Source organism: Chiroxiphia lanceolata, chromosome 5 (assembly GCF_009829145.1).
Source record: "Chiroxiphia lanceolata isolate bChiLan1 chromosome 5, bChiLan1.pri, whole genome shotgun sequence".
NCBI lineage: Eukaryota > Metazoa > Chordata > Aves > Passeriformes > Pipridae > Chiroxiphia > Chiroxiphia lanceolata.
The window spans coordinates 42,364,597-42,384,471 of record NC_045641.1 but is presented as its reverse complement, the minus strand read 5'-3'; the positions used below and the strand labels follow the sequence as shown (position 1 = coordinate 42,384,471).

Sequence of the window (19,875 nt, the reverse complement as noted above, 5' to 3'; positions counted from 1 at the left end):
AACAAATCAAGAAACCCCAAATTGGAGTATATGTATATGTTAAACTTTGAGTTTATTATTAGTGGCAAATAGGACAACCTTCCTTTCAGCTGTGTAAGAATCTGTTGTAAAAAAAAAATAATTCAACTTGTGGTTTCAAAGTTAAGTTTGTTTATTCCTCTGATAGGCTGCCGAATGGATCCATCTCCAATTTTTGTTTCAAGTTTAGCCCCCCTAAGTGGCAGCAGAGAATATTTGGGGGTTCCTTTTTGTTTGTAAGTACTGGTAGTTCTGCAGTTTCTGTGAGGAAATGTGCTTCCTGGATCTTCCCTTCTTCATCCATCCACCCTCTGTTCCTAACGGTCAGAGAGAAAAGCAAGAAGGAACAGGGGGTGCCTAGAGAGTTGTATCCTGTTCTAATCACAGCCATGCAAGTCCTTCTTTATTTCAATTAATTTGCTTGCCTTTATGAACCTGAGAGGCTGACTGTTGCTTTCAAAGAGGTTGACATTTCACTCATCTGAAAGAGCTTGGAATGTGACAAGGGGAAAGGGAGGAGAAGTAAATCAAAGCAGACAGCAATTCTCCAGATGTAAAGTATTTTTCTTCTCCTCTATTTTTTTTCCACCAGAAATGTCAGAAAGTCTACTGACATTTTAATTCCTTTGTGATAGCCTGGGACCTGAGAGCCAAATCCTTCTTCCACTGCAGTAGAAAAATTTTTTCCTGTATACTTTAAAGGGAACAAATCAGTTTTATACTCTGGAAAACATATAAACAAAGTATCCACAAATGGTTACTAAAATGAAATGTGCTTTTATAATGTCTTAAGAGCCGTTACAAACTGAGACTGGCAAGCCTTGTTAGAGTTCTTTCATTTCAGTTCGACCATCATTAGCAAAACCCAGTAAGACGGACTGTACCGGAAGTAAGACTTCACTGTTGTGGGTTTTTTCCCCAAATCTGGATTCTGTTGAAAGTGTAGCAATACTATTTCATGCTATCTTTTAGTAACCAAAGTTTCATGACCCTATCTGTAACCTTAAAAATTTAATTTAAACACTAGTTGACTTAGATAACCTATGCATGTCTTTCAAAACTCTACTAAGCTCTGTGATTCTGCTTTTACTGGTACATTTGACACAAAAAAAAAGAAATCTCATTATCTTTAATAGGAATACACTCAGGTTCATAAGATAAAGGATTACTTTCTATTCTTATTACATTTGTTGTTCATTGATATAAGTTCAACAAGCTCAACATGCATTTAGCAAAAAAGTAGAGCTGACTCTTAGCAGCAGTGCAGTGCTAAGAAAACTCAGTCTACAAATTCCACCTACAACATGAACGGTCATATATTTCCTTCTCTGCATGATGTGCTTAGAGATTTACATCATGGTTTGAGTATAATAAATTTATTATCCTTTACAGAGTTGTTCCCTTATGAAGTATTCATTTGTAAAGCATGAATTTTGTATACAGGACTGCTAAAAACCATGGAGTAGACATATTTGCTTAGTAGTTTTATTCTTTTTTGCAGGTTCTATAATCATATTTCATCAACTGGTACAACAAAACATACCTACATATAAAAACCAAAACAAAGAGGGCTTGTTGAGCTTGATGTATGGTAAGTCTATTTGGTTTATTCTCGTTTTATTGTTAAATATTATATTGCATTTGTTTAAGCAGACATCATGTATATTGTGATTTCTAGCATTCCACACACAGCAGCTTATTTTTTTCCCTTTAAATATGGGAAATAAAAATGGTTCTAGTTTGCTATTAAAAAAAAGAAATTGAGAAAGGGTACTGCTATATTACATGGCCCAGGAAATATTGGCTGCATGCTCTTTGGCTTTCATCCGTAGAACTGCAATGCTGGAGGACCTCCTTTCAAACTCTGGCTTGGTTTCAAAAGCATGTCCATTGGTTGCCCCAGAAAGTAATGAGTCAGTGAAAAAATTATTGAGGGGCACGTGGCTGAACTGATTCTGGTGGTTTGAAAAGCCTGTGTAGCCAGAATCTGTCCGGGGTGAATGGGAATAAGGTGTCATACAGGAGGACGTATCTCGTGGCAGCATGCAGGAAGTAACCACAGAACCGCTAGCCGCATTCCCTGCCCACAGATTGTTCTGAATCTGGAACATATAAAATTAATACAATTAAATTTAAGTAGTTCATCTTTTGTTTTCTGTAATGTTTGATTTCCTTTACTTCACATATTCATTATTAGTTCTCCTCTAAAACAAGAAACAAGTACTTAACCAATTCTCTGCAATCATGTTAGAAAATAGCATGAAGTGATCACATGAGTCAAAATACTAGATTCTTCACTTAAGAGCAAGGGCTGATGAGTCATATTCCTTGCTCTGTCATCCATTTGCTCCGTGGCTCCATATGTGATGTTTACTGTTGAACCTCAGGATGCCATCAGCCCATCCGGTCAATAAACTTAGTGAAAGCACACAATTGACTTCAGAGAAAAGGTGTCAAAAGAGTGTAAAAGATCATAGCTGTTTTCACTATAAAAACTTCTCCTCATTAGAATTCTTACTGTAATGGTAGGAAAGAGTAGAAAAGGGTGAACAAAACAAACCATTTTGGATTTCTCAAGCGACAAAGCCCAACAAGTATTTGCAAAATTTAATATTGAGAAGCCTTAAACCATAAAACACAGGAATGACTGATAATACGTTCAAGAGTTTTGCTTCTTTTCTACATTCAGGAGTTATTCAAAAGTTTTGAGATAAGATTTCTTTTCATTAGATTTTTAGGTGAAATGGTACTTTGAGGGCATTTCTGTTTCGGCTCTCAGCCTTAACAGGCTTCACTGTGCATCCCTGGAAAATGTTGCATGGCAGACTAGGACACAAACTTTGCGGTTACCAGCAACGCTCGGATTAACCATGTAGTCAAGCTTTGATGTATAATCCTTTCTATACTTGGCAGTCACTTAAAGCTTCATTCTGAGTCTCAGGCCTTCAATCGTCTATGTACAGGTGCTATTTATGGATAGGTGTTTTTCACTTATTTGTTACTAGATAAAGAGATAGGAAGATTTTAAAGACCTAGTATAAGTCAGTTCTTGTCATTATCTCAGACTGTGCAATTTTTTATTCCTGCCTTATTCACTTTGATTTAAGAAAACTTCATACTCGGCAGCTGGCCTTCTGTTCTTTAACACTCTCTACTCTCTATCTCTTTATGAGTATTACATGGATATGATATAATTTCTTACAAAGTCAAACTCCCTCAGTCATTTCTCACTTACGCACACCATTATACAATATACAGTTTTGTATGTCTTCTCCACTTTAACTTATATCTCTTTCCTGAACACTGATTTTTTTTTAATGTACAAATAACATCATGCAAGACATTTTTAGCCCTCTTTCACAGCACAGAACTTGTCAACCAGTAACTATATCCTTTTATTTGTTTTACTTTGCTAAATTTGTCTTCATCCTAAAAATCTGTTGTCTGTTCAGTATATCATTGCTCCGATGCACTGTGATTGAGCCCACATGTCGTTGTTCTCTGCTATGTGTTGAAGTAATTGCAGTTAATCTTCGGCTAGCACTGTAAAGTGAATTCCCACTTCAAACTTAATTTTACATTCATGTTCCAAATTCATAGACAAAGGAATTTTGACTTTAAGATATGGAGGTTATCTCTCTAGCTGACTGATTTTTTTCTGCCAAAGTAGAGGTCAGGGGAAGTAATGAATTATGACAGACACACACATACACACACACAGAGAATGAAAACATGTTTCTAATGCTGATGAGTTGGATTTTTTTCCCATTGTCCTATCACTTTGCAACAGCACATACTCACCAAACCACCAACAAACTAAAGTAATAAATTATGGTTCGCTGAACTCATCTAGCTGAGATCTATTGCAGATAGCAAGGATGAAACAGTCTTATTTTAAAAGTTAGTTTTAAATAGTTATATTAGCGAGGTCACCAGGAGCTGACAAACTAATCTGGGCTCCTTAGAAATTCCAAAAAAAGAACCAGTAAATGCACCATTTTTGTTTCTTGCAGAAGCCTCAGGAAAAGCCATGGTAGCAACACATCTCACCAAATTCCTGGTCTGCTCAACTCCTTGTTTACACAGACATTCATTTGTGCAGTCATACACACAATTCCACACACACTTGTGAATGGAGCTTGCTTTTTCACTCACACATACACACAGCTAGTTAGGTACATCTCAGGCATCTGCTCATGTATATTTTAGCTGGTCCGCTGAGAAGTAAAGGAGTGAGAAAAGTGTCTGGGGAAGGATATAGAGGATTTTTCCTCTTTCTTGTCAGCCTCCTAAAATCTACATGAGGAAAGAGAATCTAATGAGAGTTTCAGAACTTTCCAATTCCGTCTACCCTTAATCAGTTTTCAGAAGACTCTGAAACATCAGTCCATGGGAAACCCTCTGTATCTTGGCATGATCATCAGCTGCCTTATTACTCCTTAATTAAATTACCTGAGACAGTTTTGACTTATAATCAGACAAATTTACCCAGGGAGGAACTAGTTAATCTATGCAGTGTCTAATACAGGAGCTATTTTTGAAGGAGTTTATAATCTCCAAAGTTAACTCATATGTGACAAAGTCTCATTTATCTGAAATTTCTTTCTAAGAAATGTTGTGCTGAATGCTGCAGTCACCCAGACTGCACAGATATAATTATGGGAAAAATTTTCCCAAAAAATCTGTTTAAATAGGAACATGCACAAATTTGCCTTTAATACAGTCATGATGGGAAGATTTCAAAAGGTTTAGAGGCTCAGCTTGAAAGTGCTCAATAACCTATGTGGTCTGGAGGAATCACAAAAACACCCTTTACTTCCACATTTAGCAGTTTGGTTTACAGTAAACTAAATTTAGTACCATTAATTTTCTTGATATTTTTTCCTAGACAAATCTCTTTCAATCTAGCTTCAGTGAGATTGCACAGGTGTAAACGAGAACAGAATTCAGCTGCAAATCCTAAAATATGCCAATGTCTTGTTAAGGAAATATGTGAACAAACTATTAATTCCTAAAACTTTCAAAGGGTTGTCCTAGGTTTCTTCCTTAGAGGTAGGAATCCAAGTTAGTAAACTTAACTTCAGGATTACCACAGGATGCTAGAAAAATTTTACATGAGGCAATTATATTTTCCAAAAGAATGTTTCGGCCATATAAATTTTCTATTCATTTAAGTTGGTAGAGTGACTTCACTTTTTATATTAGATTTTCATTTCTTAACAAGGAATTACAACATAAATATCTTGTAGTGAAATTTAGGTGCAGAAGGTATTCCTGTATTAAAAATAAATACAGTAGTGTTTCACAATAAGTTAAAATTATGAAACCTTCTTCTGGTATGTTAGAAGGAAAAGGGACATTATGTACATAAATTTAAAGAAAATATTTTTCCTCTTAAAATCTTGTGTGATCCATGAACTATATAAAAGGCAATTCAGAGGCTGTGAATGAGGCTATACATACAGCACATCTCTGGTTTCTTTTAACATCACAAACAACTTGAGCTTTGCTCTTGTGGTTACCATGAAATTACCAGAGCCCTTCGATATATTTACCTACTGTATGTTTTATACACACATACACGTGCACACACCCCCTTCCTGATAGAAAAAGAAATAGGATTTCATAGCTCTGACAAGAACATAAGGGAGAGTTATGGTTGTTAACACAGCTATGATATCATTTCCTAAGCACATGACCTTCTGCTTGACACTTCAGAGGAAAATAAGCTGAGGTAATTGGTCATCCCACTTAGTGTCAGTGCTTTTTTCTGTTAAACTTTCAAGCTCCTTGAGCTTCAACCTTTTTATACAGCACCTGGAGAAATCATATAAACTCAAGTCTCAAAATTTTCTGAGTTTTACTGTCAGGTTCTCCCATCAACAAATCTCTTCACTCCTTATTTGAGTCACCTACCTATCCAGACTGGAGTCTGTTTCCAGCATACACACATATAAGCACACATATATGAGCACACTACTTCTAGTTGAGTAGACACATATGAGTCTTCACATGGGAAACAAAATTCTTAGCTCTTTTAAGGTCTCTAGGTATTAATAAATTATCGTTATTATTATATTACATAATAAATGTTATGTATGTTAATTATGTTACTATAATTCTGTTACTATAATTTCTCTAATAAGTAATTAGAAACTACACATTTTCTCTGTTTTCAGGGTGTTCCCGGACACTACAAGGAAAACAAGAGTAGCACTAACTTAACTGTTAAGAATTTATGTAATTACATAAAACTTGAATATCAGACCGATTTGCTAAATTTTTGTCAGTCCTCTTCTTGTATGAAACAACAATACCAATTAAATTAAATGCAATAGCTGTCAAACTGCTCAAAACTGCTAGTTCACAATTCATTCAGCTATTAGTTGTTCCATCAGCACAATTACTCTGGTGTCACTTCCACTTTTTCTTTTTCTTGCATCCTCTTAAGAACATCCAAAATATGGGTAGAGATTTGCTTGTACTTCCCAAGTTTATATATTCTCAGAAGAATTTAAACTGAAAAGAACCTCTGGGATTATTATTCCAAACCCTTGCTCACAGCTAACCTTGAATTTAGATAAGGTTACCCAAGCCCTATCCAGCCATGTTTTGAGTAGCTCCGGCTACAGTTTTTCATTAATTTCTACAGGCAATTTGTTCCAAAGCTTTACCACTCTCATTGTATTTTTTTTTATTTATATCTAGACAGAATATTTCTTGGTTTAATTTTGTAGGAGCTCTTGGACCTACTGAACTCGTGAAGATCAGCTGTACTGTGTTGGGTTCAGGTACATAAGAGAGAGCTGCAGCACGCTGTTCTCAGATATGTGCATAAAATGCTACTTGGTCCATGGTAGTGAGAGACTTAATAATACAGTTCTAAAATATGTGGTAGACCCATTCAGTCCATACATTTACATTTGGTGAACAAAATAAAAATCTGGTCATTTGATTCCATGCTTAAACAAGCTTGTTAAACTGAAAAATAATGTAGGATTTGAAAAGTCATCAAGCTTTCATTCTTGTCTGGAATGCTTTGTAAACTGCTGTAAATTCTCCCTACTGCAATCTCAGGGCCAGTTATGGTAAGAATTAATTAAATTTCACATTTATGATAAAGACAAAACTTCATAGTTTGAAAAATACTGTTAAAAAAAAATCTCAGAAAAAAATGAATATGTCTTATAATTAAATCCAAGTAAAGCCACTCACACATTTAAAGAAATACATGTTTCACAAGAAAACCCATAGAGCAAAAAGCTGAATGTTGACACTATGAGGAGGACCACATACAGTGGTGCTTTAGAACCAAGAAAAAATAAGAGCACAGTGCACAAGCTATTTTGTGTGTGGAGCAGACATCACCCAAAAAGATTAGAAGTGTTGCTCTCGTGTAAAGATCAGCCACAGCAAGGCAAACCAGCACACATGCAGCAAGCCACATACCATCCAGGTGGTGGCTCAGCCTGAGCTTCATGCTGTCACAGCTAGACAGCACGAGTGTATGATAAAACTTCTTTGAAACTTGTTCAGATATGTCTCCCACATCTACTCCTACCTCATCAGTGTACCCATAGCTATGACCTTGTTGAGCTATTGTGATTAACTGTCATTTTTATGTGTCTGCTATAGTTAAAAGAAATTTTAAGTCCTATAACATGTGATATCTAATATATTCCATATGAACATTTAATTGGAGCATGTAACTGATCATTGCTAATGAGGATTACCCATAGGTACTAAGGCTAGGGTAAACTGCAATGATGATCCAAGGATTTAGTACTTAACACACATATACTGAAATCACTTCTACACTCTTTGAGTGCCAACAAATCTTGTGATACCATGCAGTTCAACATATAATTTGATTTATCAGTCTGGTGGATGGAATGCAAACTTCAGCCTCTTCAGAATGCTGAATTTCTGAATTTCAACATTCTCCTTTCTTTCTACATCTTCTATATCATCCCAGTTCCCATACTTTTGAATTACTTTTGTCTCCTTAGGACTCCCACCTGCACTAGACTTGGTTTTTCCAGCCAAAACAAAAATTTAAATTCTATCTAACTCTTGCCTGCATTTTCAAGGAAATAAAAAACCCCAAACATTTAGCATGTGATACTGAGAGGGAAAGTAGAATGGTGTGGCAAAATGAATTCTTTTAAAAGAACTTAGAAGAAATGAACATGATTCAAAGAACAAAGCAAGAAGGAGAAAAAATGCAAAGTAAGGAAAGAGCCTAGGTGGGGGAAAAATATTGCCCCTTACATCTGCTTTTCAGTTATACAATTTAATGTTTATTTACATACTGGTGCACTTGATTATAAAGATAACATCTTTATAAATTTAACTTATACAGGGAAAATTGTGTTATAATAGTGTAGGCTTTTGATCAAATTTCACTCTTCAGTGTGAATAAGGAGGGGGTAAAATGAAATTTTGTCTCAGCTTTTTTGGTGCCTTTCTACTTCTCATGCTTAAGCATCAAATCTGAGGAGATCAAGTACCCTTTGTAACAGTAACCTTCCCACCAACAGGATGGCAAAAGTAGTGAAATAAAGACCGATAAGGTAAGAGAATTATAAGGCTAAAGAAGCTTTTTATTGTTCCTCTCCCAATACATCATATATAGATCCATATAAGATAACTACAGATGACTGCAGTTGAACAAGACATTAGAACTAAAAAAACATTTTTAGAGATAATCTTGTCTATTTTATACCTTACACTTCAGAAAGAAAAAAATAATTGTTCAGATTTTTGCCAACTATAAAAAAAAAATCTCTAGCCTAAAAGTCCCTTCTGTTAAGTTTCCTAAATAGAAATGTTTAATATTTATCTGACCACAGCTGCCTACTGTGAAGGGTGCATCCTTCTTGCAAATCCTGCTCATCAGCACTCTAACAATGTTTTGTATATTCTGAGACATCTTTAATAACACTGGACACTGTATTTAGGTGATTGAATTAAGTATTGCTTGTTTACTAACATTTACTGAGGTGAGTTGAAGTAAGATTTCACTTCCCCATAAAGTGAATCTTCATTCCCCACTGATGGTAAGATGCTCCCTCTTAACTTTCATACTATCAGTAGAATATTGCTAATTAATAAGGCTCAGACTGTCTGGGATATTTGTTTTAATCAGTAAATTATTTTCTGAGTGCACTTAAGATGACAGACCGCAATGTGCTGCATCTGCAAGAGAAGCTTGAAGTTCAAGTATTGAAACGAGTGAAACAGAAACCTTTTACTAAAATGAATGAAAAGCACTGTGTATAACATTTTCCTAGAAAAATCTGGTTGTCAGCATAATGTTATTAAAGCCTTGAAAAAGACATGTGAATAACAGATGATTGTGCTACAATATTGCGCTAACTGCCCTCCTTTGTAATCCATTATAATTAATGGAAGATGTATGCATGCAGAATTTGAGCAGTTCAGGAGATACTGAAATTCTTGGCAGAGAGATGAACAAATATTTTACACAATAAGCAACAGCTAAAGTCAATATACTGTAAAAATAATGAAGGTTAGACTGAAAGAGCAATGCAAACAAATATGATCTCAAAAAAAACCCCCAAATTATTATTATTTTGAAGATAAAGATGTGCAATTTAATAGCAAAATTAGACTGGATTATAGAAACGAGTGTTGGACCAAACCACCTCCAGACGTCCCTTCCAACTTCAACCTTCCTCTGTTTCAGAGCCAAACTTCTATCTGAAATAAGTTGAAAGAATCATTTTCCCACAGGACAAACTTTTCAGGTTTATATAGTCACACAATGCATAGCAGCATCATGTTCTTAATTTGTATTTGATGACGATAATTGGTGAAAAGACTAAGCAGAAGTCTCCATGACACCCTCTGTTGACTGCAAGAGACTGATGCTTCTGCTGGAATGCAAGTGGGATGTGTTTTGTCAACATATCCACGGTGCGACTCAGAGAAGAAAATCTTCAGGCTGCAAATCTTTATAATGCACACCAGAAATTCACATTTGTTCCCATTCCTTCTGCCACACAACTGTAAACATCTCATCATGGTTTCATCCTTTTTCAATATTCATCCTATACTTTTTCCAGCCACAGGGAATCTGTTTTTCCCTGGTTTAATAAAGGCTTCATAAATAAGCTCTAGTGATCTGTGTTCCACGGTCCTGAATTAAACCTGTTTATTCAAAAGTATGGTAAAGCTTGTCTGATATTTGTTTATTTCATTGTCGCAATAGGATTGCTTGTACTCGGGTGGTGGGGGGAATAACAGTAAAGAAAAAAAAAGATATTTGATTTTTTTTCTTGCATTAACTACAATGAAATAATGGAATTGTCTGGGAAATCAATCTATGACACTAAAATCAAACATGCAGATAATTTTAAATACCTCTTTCTGCCTGAACTGTGGGACAGATTGATGAATTTATAGCAAGTCATGTACTGTATATTTATTTTCCATAAGTAAGTAGTTCAAAAATAGACATCTAGTTCAAAACATTTTAATTTAGTGCTGCTAATGGTAATTGTGTTTTTAAAAGAGATTTTTATTTTCTCAAGCATTCTCACTGGAAATACTATGTGTATTACACAGACACAGTTTTTCTGAAGGTAAGGATTTAAGAACGTGACAACTATAAAGAATTACCACCAGGTTAGCAAGAACATGAATTTTTATTGAATGCTCTGTGATAATTACCTGGATACTTATTCATATTCCAGTATACAGCAAAATATCCACCTTCTTCACTGAAGAGTAAGGTAGCATGTTTTTATTATGTAGCCAAACTATGCATGCAAGCACTCAGCTGAAATAGCCAATGTAAAGAGGACTCAGACCTTCATTTAGCTCCTTGTTCCTGTTTTTGAAGTACACTACAGTACAACACAAATTTCTTAAGCAGGTGACTAGACTCAGATACATGTTTGTGCCTCTGTTTACCTGCAGAGTGTTAGTCTGTGTTTGTAGGTGAGCACAACATATTCGTGTTTATGAATACATTTTATATGTGTATACATTTTAGAGATACTTGATTTAAGATTATGGGACCAACATTTGCATTTCAATTCCTATTTTTAAGAATTTATAAATTAATAATAGAAAGCTTTGCCAGGCTGAAACTCTGTTATGTCGTCAGTCTAGGAGATATTTTTTTAACAAAATTGTAAATAGAAATGCAGTGAACTCACTTATCTTTTTAACAATCTGAAAGTATAGAATAGATATTTTATTGGTTTTAGAATTTTATGGCTTACACACATATTATCAAATTATTTTAAACTGTGGGATTTTTGAAAAACATTAATTTTAAAACAATAATTTTAAGTTCTTACCAATGACATGCATTATTCCATTATCTCTTACTAATGAAAATTCTGTCAATTGGGAAAATTTGCAGATGACATCCTACTAAAATTACAAGATGAGCTCACAGACATAAAATTTAGTCTAGAAATCCCAAAGCTTATGCATGATTCCTTGTATGATTTGTTGTGATGTTACAGATAAGTCAGAAAGGCCTTCAAAAGAGAGCTGAACACCTTGAGTGAGATCTGTGAGCGACTGTACATCTCTCTTTTTGTAAATCTGCCTAAGCGTACCTAAGATCTTTTTACACACCTTTACCTAGGTAAGTCTCAAATAAGTATTGTGTCCACCTAATTAAACACAGAGTGTGTAATGCAGTGGTTGCTGACGTAATTTGGGTTAACGCACTATTACACTATAAAATAAAAACAGGCTGAACTGGTTACGTCCGTGTTCTGAGCTGATGGAGCACAAAGCAGCTCCGGCCCAGGCACCAAACCTAGTAATGTGCATCCTCTTCAGAGGTAAAGCACTTTAAGCTGGGTAGATGACACATGGGCCAAAAACCCCTGGTTCAAAGCTAATCACGTTCATAGAATCATAGAATCATTAAAGTTGGAAAAGACCTCCAAGATCCCCAGGTTCAACATTTGACCAAACACCACTATGCCAACTGAACCATAGCACTAAGTGTCACATCCAGTCGTTTCTTGAACATTTCCAGGGATGGTGACTCCACCACTCCAACACTTTAGCACCCTTTCAGGGAAAAAATTCTTCCTGATGTCTGACCTGAACCTCCCCTGGCACAGCTTGAGGCTATGTCCTCTTCTTCTGTCACTTCTTGCCTGGGGGAAGAGGCCGACCCCCACCTGACTACAACCTCCTTCCAGGTACTGGTAGAGAGTAATAAGGTCACCCCTGAGCCTCCTTTTCTCTGGGTCAAAAAACCCCAACTCAAAAAACTCAGTTGTTCCTCATATGACACCCTCCAGACCCTTCACCAGCTCTGTTGCTCTTCTCTGGGCAAGCTCCAGCACCTCAATGTATTTCTTGTAGTGTGGGACCCAGAAGTGGACACAGCACTCAAGGTGTGACCTCACCAGTGCCAAGTAGAGGGGGCAATCACTTCCCTAGTCCTGGTGGCTACACTATTTTTGATACAAGTCAGTATGCTATTGGCCACCTTGGCCACCCGGGCACACTGCTGGCTCATGTTCAGCTGGCTGTCAACTGGCACCCCCACGTCCTATTCCACTGGGCCACTTTCCACCCAACCTGGGGGAATGCAGAGCATGACCAAAGCAAACCCACATAGAATATAAGCATATTCCTAAGGCTGGCAAAGATTCTGCTACTTACTGAAGTAGGAGAGCAACAAAACACCAGCAGGGGAAGGGACCCATGGAAGATATTTTGCTTTGTATGGTGCTTTTTTTTTTATTAATTATGTGGTAAAAGCAGTGGGAAGCTTTTACATTACAAACAATGGCTTCAGAATAAAAGTATTCATTGTGCTAAAACAAGCAAGCAGAAAAACAATAGCAGAGAGTGAGGCAAGGCAGTAAACCATAGGACTGGAGACCAGAGACAGAAGCTTATGGTCTTATTACACATTATACCTTACTATATGCTAACAGGGAACTGAAAAAGAATAAAACAAATTAAACAAACTACAGCTGTCTAAATGAGTAGTCTTGTCTCTCTGCCTCCCTCTCCCAGCCATATATATTCAATTCTGATTGCACATGGTTATAATATGCTTTCATGCTAGTAGAAGACTTGTTCTATTTAATGGTCTGTCAAGGTCCATAAAGAAATGGTGCATGTTTACTATATCAGAAAGAAGTTGTCTAGAGATCACACAGTTTATGCCTCATCTTAGCAAAGCGTACAAGACCAGAGTTATTAAGACAGTTGCCAAACGTAGAACCAAAGTACTACTTGGTATGTGCCATACCTGAGGGTAGCTGTCAGTCCTTGGAAGAACAGATATATCATATGTGGCAGCAAAATGGCTCTTAGCTTGCTGGATCTGACCATAGCGTTCTCTTTTCCTCCATTTTGCTCTTCGATTCTGGAACCAAACCTATAGTATACAAGGAAGCAGTCCTAATGTTAACTCAATTACATACTGTGCAAAGAATTTTAGGAAAAAGTCAAGAGATTTTGGACAGTAGCTTTGAAAATTTCTGTTTATCTAAGAAAGAGCAATTTTCCACCTGAGAATTAATTTCTTGCGGTTTCAATCTTGTCAATGTCAAACCTGCTCAAGTTATTCCTGTCTATTTTAAAAGTACATATTATTTTCTTTCTATTATTGGAAAAAACCCCAAAACCAAAAAACCCAAAACAAAATCAAAAGCAACAACTCACTTGAGAAAGATCATTCCAAGACAAATTGTAACAAAGCTTTCTCTTAATTTCTTATGCCCACTGACTTGCTATGACTACCCATAATCTGCCTCTTAGAGGTGTACATAATCTTTATTAAGTATGGTAATGAAAAGGCAGAAAAAACTGGCACCAGGACGGTAAAAACTGGCACTGCAGGAAAGGTTTCTATAGGGAAGGCTTAAAAGGCAGGAAGAAAATAAAAGTTCACCATGACACAGACAGTTTTAAAAATATTGTGACTTTTTCTCCACAGTGTTGTTAGGTGATATCTCTTTCTGATAATGGAAAATTAAGAATTGTATTTTACATTTAGACTATGAAATAATTTGGACTATGAAATGATTTAGAACTGAATGCTTTCTTGTCAACTAAAAGCTAATTTCTTTATACTTGAATTTCTTTATAGCCTTTGGACTGTTCTCTAATATTTTGAGTGTCGGGTGTTATATCAAAACCTATTATTTACACATTTCTTTCTTTTACTGATATCTGTCATTGTCTCACGGTTTTCAAAATTTATTTTTTATTTCAGACAGTTTAGTTTGGAGTGGTTAAGACTTATGCTGATAAAATAAAGGAAGTGTTAAGAAAAATAACACTGTATAAAAGTAATATCCAACAAGTCTTTATTGTTCTGGTATAAGCATATTCATTGCAGCTTTTTTAAGAAGTCACTCTACTAACAGAACCATTATTTTTTTAAAAGGAAACAATGTGATTGGTTAGTCTTCCTGTTAAATTGATCATGAATCAATTTTGATATATACCTACTTAAACAGAGGCTTTTTGTATAGACAGTTCCTGTATTTTGAGGGATATTTTCTGATCCCAGATTCTGGGATAGTTAAAATAACACTGTTACATAATTCCATTCTTGCACTGATCTTTGGAGAAGTCAACTGTCCTTCGATGCTGCTTAAGCAATCAGGGCATAGTTTTGCTCATTTTAATTCTCAAGGACATGTTGCAGATTTAGTATGTGCAATCTTTCAAAATGTACTCAGCAATCAAAGCAAGTCTCATGCATGTAACTCCTGAGTATATATTGTTAGAGACTTTTTTGGTCAATTTGTGTTATTTATGATGCCTGAGGTTCAACAAAAAGAAAAGAAAAGGCAAAAAAAAAAATTCTTCTGTGTCCACAGGAGTCGTCAGGGACAAGATAAGAGAATTTAGTCATGAGTCTCTTTCACTGAAAAAAGACCTTGACAATCTCTTTAAAATGGGTACCAATTACTGCACTGATATGCAGCAGGAAAGAGAACAACTTAGATAAATTAGATTCAGGTTGGCGCTCTCTGCATGTGTGCAGGACAAATATTAAATTGGATGTTGATGAAATGGCAGTGAAGGGAACTGTGGGTAAGGTCTCCAGCTGATCACTGTGCTAAACTAAATCAAACAATTTGCTTGAATTTATAGTAACTAAACGAGAAAAAAAGCACACATTTTTTTCCTTTGACAATCCCCCAAAATGTTTCTGTTTACACCACTTTACTAGAAACTGACTCTTGGCAGAGATAAAGTAACCATTTGCCTCCACAAAGCAATGTAGAAATCTGCTGCTTGTTATCCTTGAATTGCCAGATGCTTGCCTCTAGTGACGTAAGGCCTTTTAAATTGCTTAATCTTGTGATGGAATACTCCTGTTACTCTGGATAGAAATGATCACCATATCCTTTCATATTTAGCATATGAGAAATGCAAAGATCACTTATCTGTTAAGACAGGGAAGAGCATGTTTAAATAAGAGAAATAGAAATGTATGAAAGTCTAGTACAGACATATATATTTTTCATTTACTCTCTTTTTTAAATACTCTTTGCATATGAAACCTCTAAAACTTAGGGAAAAAAAAGTGATAAAAAGTCAGTTGACGCTGTAATCCAATTCTCCTCTCGCTGTTCTGACTCTTAATTTGTTCTTGAAGTAGTTCTCTTAGTTCCAGAATTATGCATGTGTTAGAACAGTGTTTTAACATTATGCAAGCTTTTTTTTAAGTCAAATTCAGAGGGAGAGGGATTGCACAGAGCCTGAAGAGTTAAAAACCACTGAAATAAATTCTGTCAGCATTGCTGATATTGCATCAATGTAACTGAACACATAGTTTTGAACTCTATTTTCTAATGACAACAGTGAATACGATGCCTGGTTGAACAGACATGAAAAGAACACTTCTTTATAAAGTTAATTAGCTGACTTTGTTTCTGAAAGTGATCCTGATTTAATTTTAGTTTGTATGCATCTGCAGTGGTATCTATTTATTTATATGCACGTGTGAGTATGTGTTTAATTACAAGTTGTGAAGTTGTTATCATATTCAAGTCACTAAATTAAAAAAATTAATCCCAGTCTGTAAGAATCAATGGGAGTGCTATTCTCTACATTGAAATGATGATTGTTACCAGAACAGGGAAGATATCTAAAATTAGGATAAACTTGCAAAATGTGGCTCATACCGTTTCCTTATGGAAGGGGAAAGGCTGCATTTCCTGGATACTTAGCTTCTTTTCTCACCATTACACATCCAAAGCTATAAATATTGTTGAGATTACTGTGCAAGCACATACTGAGTGAATCACATTTGTACACAGTGAAGATACTCAAATAATGCACTAAGTGATCAACAGTATGTTTCATCCCAAAAACTAGAATAATGTTGTTCATCAGTTATGCAAGTTTAAAAACCAGCAAATGTTCCTCCTAATTTTGTGATTTCTAACATCATTCCGTACAACAAAGATGAAAGGATTGCTTCACACAGGCATAAACATATACACATTTATGTATGTGCATTTGCACTATATTGGATAGAAAAAAGGAATTTGACTACTTTTTAGACTGTACTTTTCATGCCGTAACACACACAGAATCCTCTGTGTCTGAGTTCTGCATCGTCATCAATCTGAACTACATGCAACACGTCTCTTTAATGGGATCTTTATGTATAACAATTTACATATTTGCTGCCTGGTATTCTACAGGAGATCAAGACAGCTTTACTATTGATGATGTTTTCTCATCCTTTAAACAAGTTTCTAGAAGAGCAACACAAGCTATTTAAAAAAATAACAAGTTATTTTAGTACTGCAGCATAACAGCTCTTATCCATAAAGAAATAAAGCAAAATGAGCAGCTTACTTTAGCTTTACAGGCTTTCGTACAATCCCCAAGAGTGTCATTTACCAGTTCCTACAATACGCAATTTGTCATGGAAATGCTGAAGTTTGTTTCCTACCTGGACTCTGGCCTCAGTGAGCTCTGTTCTCAGAGCTAGCTGTTCTCTTACATAGACATCGGGGTAGTGAGTTTTCTGGAATACTTTCTCCAGTTCCTCCAGCTGCAAACTGGTGAAAGTTGTTCTGTGTCTTCTCTTCTTACTGCTGGAGACATTGCTGTCACACTTATCACCAAGTTCATCCAGGTCCCCCTTCTCCTGCATCCCTTTCACTGGAGACATCCTAAGATTGTTGCAATTGTCCATGGGCCTGCTCAGCTCTGTGTGAAGAGGCTGTCCTTCCACTTTAGTAATCCCGTAGTTCACTGTACACAAGGTGGGTTAACAACTGGTTAATAACTGGCTAAATAACTGATTAGGGGGGCAGGGGGACCAGGGAGTGGGAGGGGGGAGAAAGGCTGGGGGTGCAGAGGGTGGGGGGGTTTAGATTCAGGAGTTCATATAAAACAGTTTCACAAGGAACATGATTCTAGGAGACTATGTTATTCCTACACGAGATCATGAAGGAGGGATTTGTAATATTAACCATAGACAGAATTAAATGCTAAAACACATTGAATTTTAACTGAGAATTGTAACTGAAAATATCATCTAAAAACCTTCAGAGTAAGGGGACTGCACAAGAGTACTTGGAGTACTCTCCCATTACTGCCACTAAAGTAGTTAATAATCCATGAAATTGGTGTCAACTGAAGTTGCACAGATAAGGAATCTTAGCCCAAAACATATTTTCCTAGAAGTGGCACAGACTATTGACAGATGTGCCTTTAAACTTGGAAGCAAATGGAAAAACTTCTATTTTTATGAAAATACAAAATAACAGTGAAATAAACTAAATACCTGTAAACTGACAAATCAAGAAGCAAATGAAAATGAAAATTAACTTCACTTTACAAGCTTAATAAATTCCATATACCTTCTCTTGGATTTGTAAAGTGGAATTGTTTCCAATTAGGTTTGTTATGGTTACAAAATACAGAGCATTTCTGCAAAATGTTAACTTATTAAAAGAGATTGCTTCATATAAGGATTGAAGGAACTATTTGTCTTTAGGTAAAACCTGAGTGGTAGAGATAAGAAATATTCTGCAATAGGTTCTTAATAGGAAATGAAAATATTTCCTATTTTTTAATATTTTTACTTATATCACATCACTGGAAATGTCATAAGTTATAGGATCCAAGAAGCCTTTCTTTTTTTTTTCTCAGAAGAAGGTGAAAAAAAAGGTTTAAATGTAACACACTACAAGAAGCTTGCTTTGGGATTTTCCCACATTCTCAATAATGTTTTTTTTTCAATCCGAGCTGATAGTAGCAAAACACAATTTTTAGGTATTTACCATCAGCATATCATCATCATCATCAGATAGGAAATGCACCAAAGCCCTCGAGGTACCCATTAAATGAAGTAATTAAGAAAAACTTAAACGTATAAATCAATTTTCTGTAGTTGTTGGGGTTTTTTTGAAGTGTCACTTGCAGAAATCTCTCATTATTTCTTACGAATTTTTTCGTACCAAAAAAAAAAAGCATGCTTTCCAAAAAATAGTTACTTCGGTGACTAAATGAAGTCAAAAAACTGATATTTTCAGTCACCTTATTGCAGCTGATCTCTAACCACATTTTCCAATTCTGATAGGAAATTATTTTTTATTTTTTTTTTTCTATATGCGATTTCCATCATGTTGGAATAATGAGGAAAAATTTTAAATGTATCAAAAATAAAACCTTCCACATTCGCCTTGCCTATCGGCTAGAAAAATATAACAACTGATGGAATGTTTAACATTATTGTTTGGATTACCTACATCATTTTTCGGAAGAATCACCTTTACGCATTATTTGATAACACGGCAGAGAGAATCCCGCTACCCTCGTACGACGATATTTGAAAGAAGCAAACATGACCAAGTGACCTTCCGTCCCCTTCCTGGAACGGCACTGGGGAGCCGGCCGTGTCTGGTGTCCCTCCGACACCGACACACGGGGGTGCTTTTCCCGGGAGTTTGCTGGGTGAAAACGCCGCTGGCCGCAGCGGGGGTGCCCGGAGTGCGCACCCGGGGGGCGACCGGGGGCCGGCCGGGTGGTGCCGGAGGGCGGTCGGGGAGCGGCCGTGCCCTTCGACACCCACCGGGACCCGCCGGCTCGTTGGTGTCCCGGGTGCGTGGGCTCGGGGTCGGGCGGCTGTGCCGGAGTGCCCGGCGCCGTGTTCCTCGGCAAACCGCGCATTCTGGCAGAGGCCAGGATGGAAGGCAGTAGCCAGAGGGTTGCACTGAAAGGAAAAGAGCTCTTTAAAGTAGACAGTTGCCTTGCCTGTGTTTTTGGTTGTTGTTTTTTTTGTTTTTTTTTTTTTTTTTTAATAATAATAACAATTATTTTTACAATTTTATTTATTATTATTGGGTTTGTTATTGTTCTTTTACTACGACCTAACAGCCCCTCACATGCCTGCACCCAAAGGCTGCACAGCTGCCTTTGGTCGCCCTGGGCAGGAGAATCCCTGCCCTCCCCTGTACATCTCCAGGAGGGAGAATAACTTTGGGACGACGACTCACCGTTGTCCTGGCAGGGTGATGTCCTCTCCAGCCTCACATGATGCTCAGCCCTTTGCAGAGGATTGAAGGCCTGTACACATTTGCTGCCTGACGTTTTGCTATAAAAGGATTCATTGTCCAAAGTTTCCATAACATGCTCCAAAGTGCCTCCTGCTCCCATGTAGAAGTCACTGTTCTTGCTCGGCTGGCTCTTCAGGGCAAACTTCTCGCTCAGAAAATCCATAATCATCTAAGGCTGCTTGAAAGCCTCTTCCCTAGACAGAGGCTGGACTGTGAACAAGGGAGGGAGAGTGAGTGGATGGGAGGAAAAGAAGGAGGGAGAGAAAGGCGTTCAGAGCTCAGGGAGCTGTTTTACCTCCGACCC

The 19,875-nt window shown here is 36.7% G+C and overlaps 1 protein-coding gene across 1 annotated transcript; it reads right to left on the bottom strand.

The window, feature by feature from the left end:
- Nucleotides 1-1,489: 1,489 nt before the first annotated feature.
- Nucleotides 1,490-19,875, bottom strand: ALX1 (ALX homeobox 1). The gene is made up of 4 exons (XM_032688516.1): nt 19,512-19,875; nt 16,958-17,262; nt 13,283-13,411; nt 1,490-2,120 (listed from the first exon to the last, which is right to left on the bottom strand). The coding sequence occupies exons 1-4, from the start codon at nt 19,738-19,740 to the stop codon at nt 1,800-1,802; spliced, it is 984 nt and encodes a 327-aa protein (XP_032544407.1). The 5' UTR covers nt 19,741-19,875; the 3' UTR covers nt 1,490-1,799.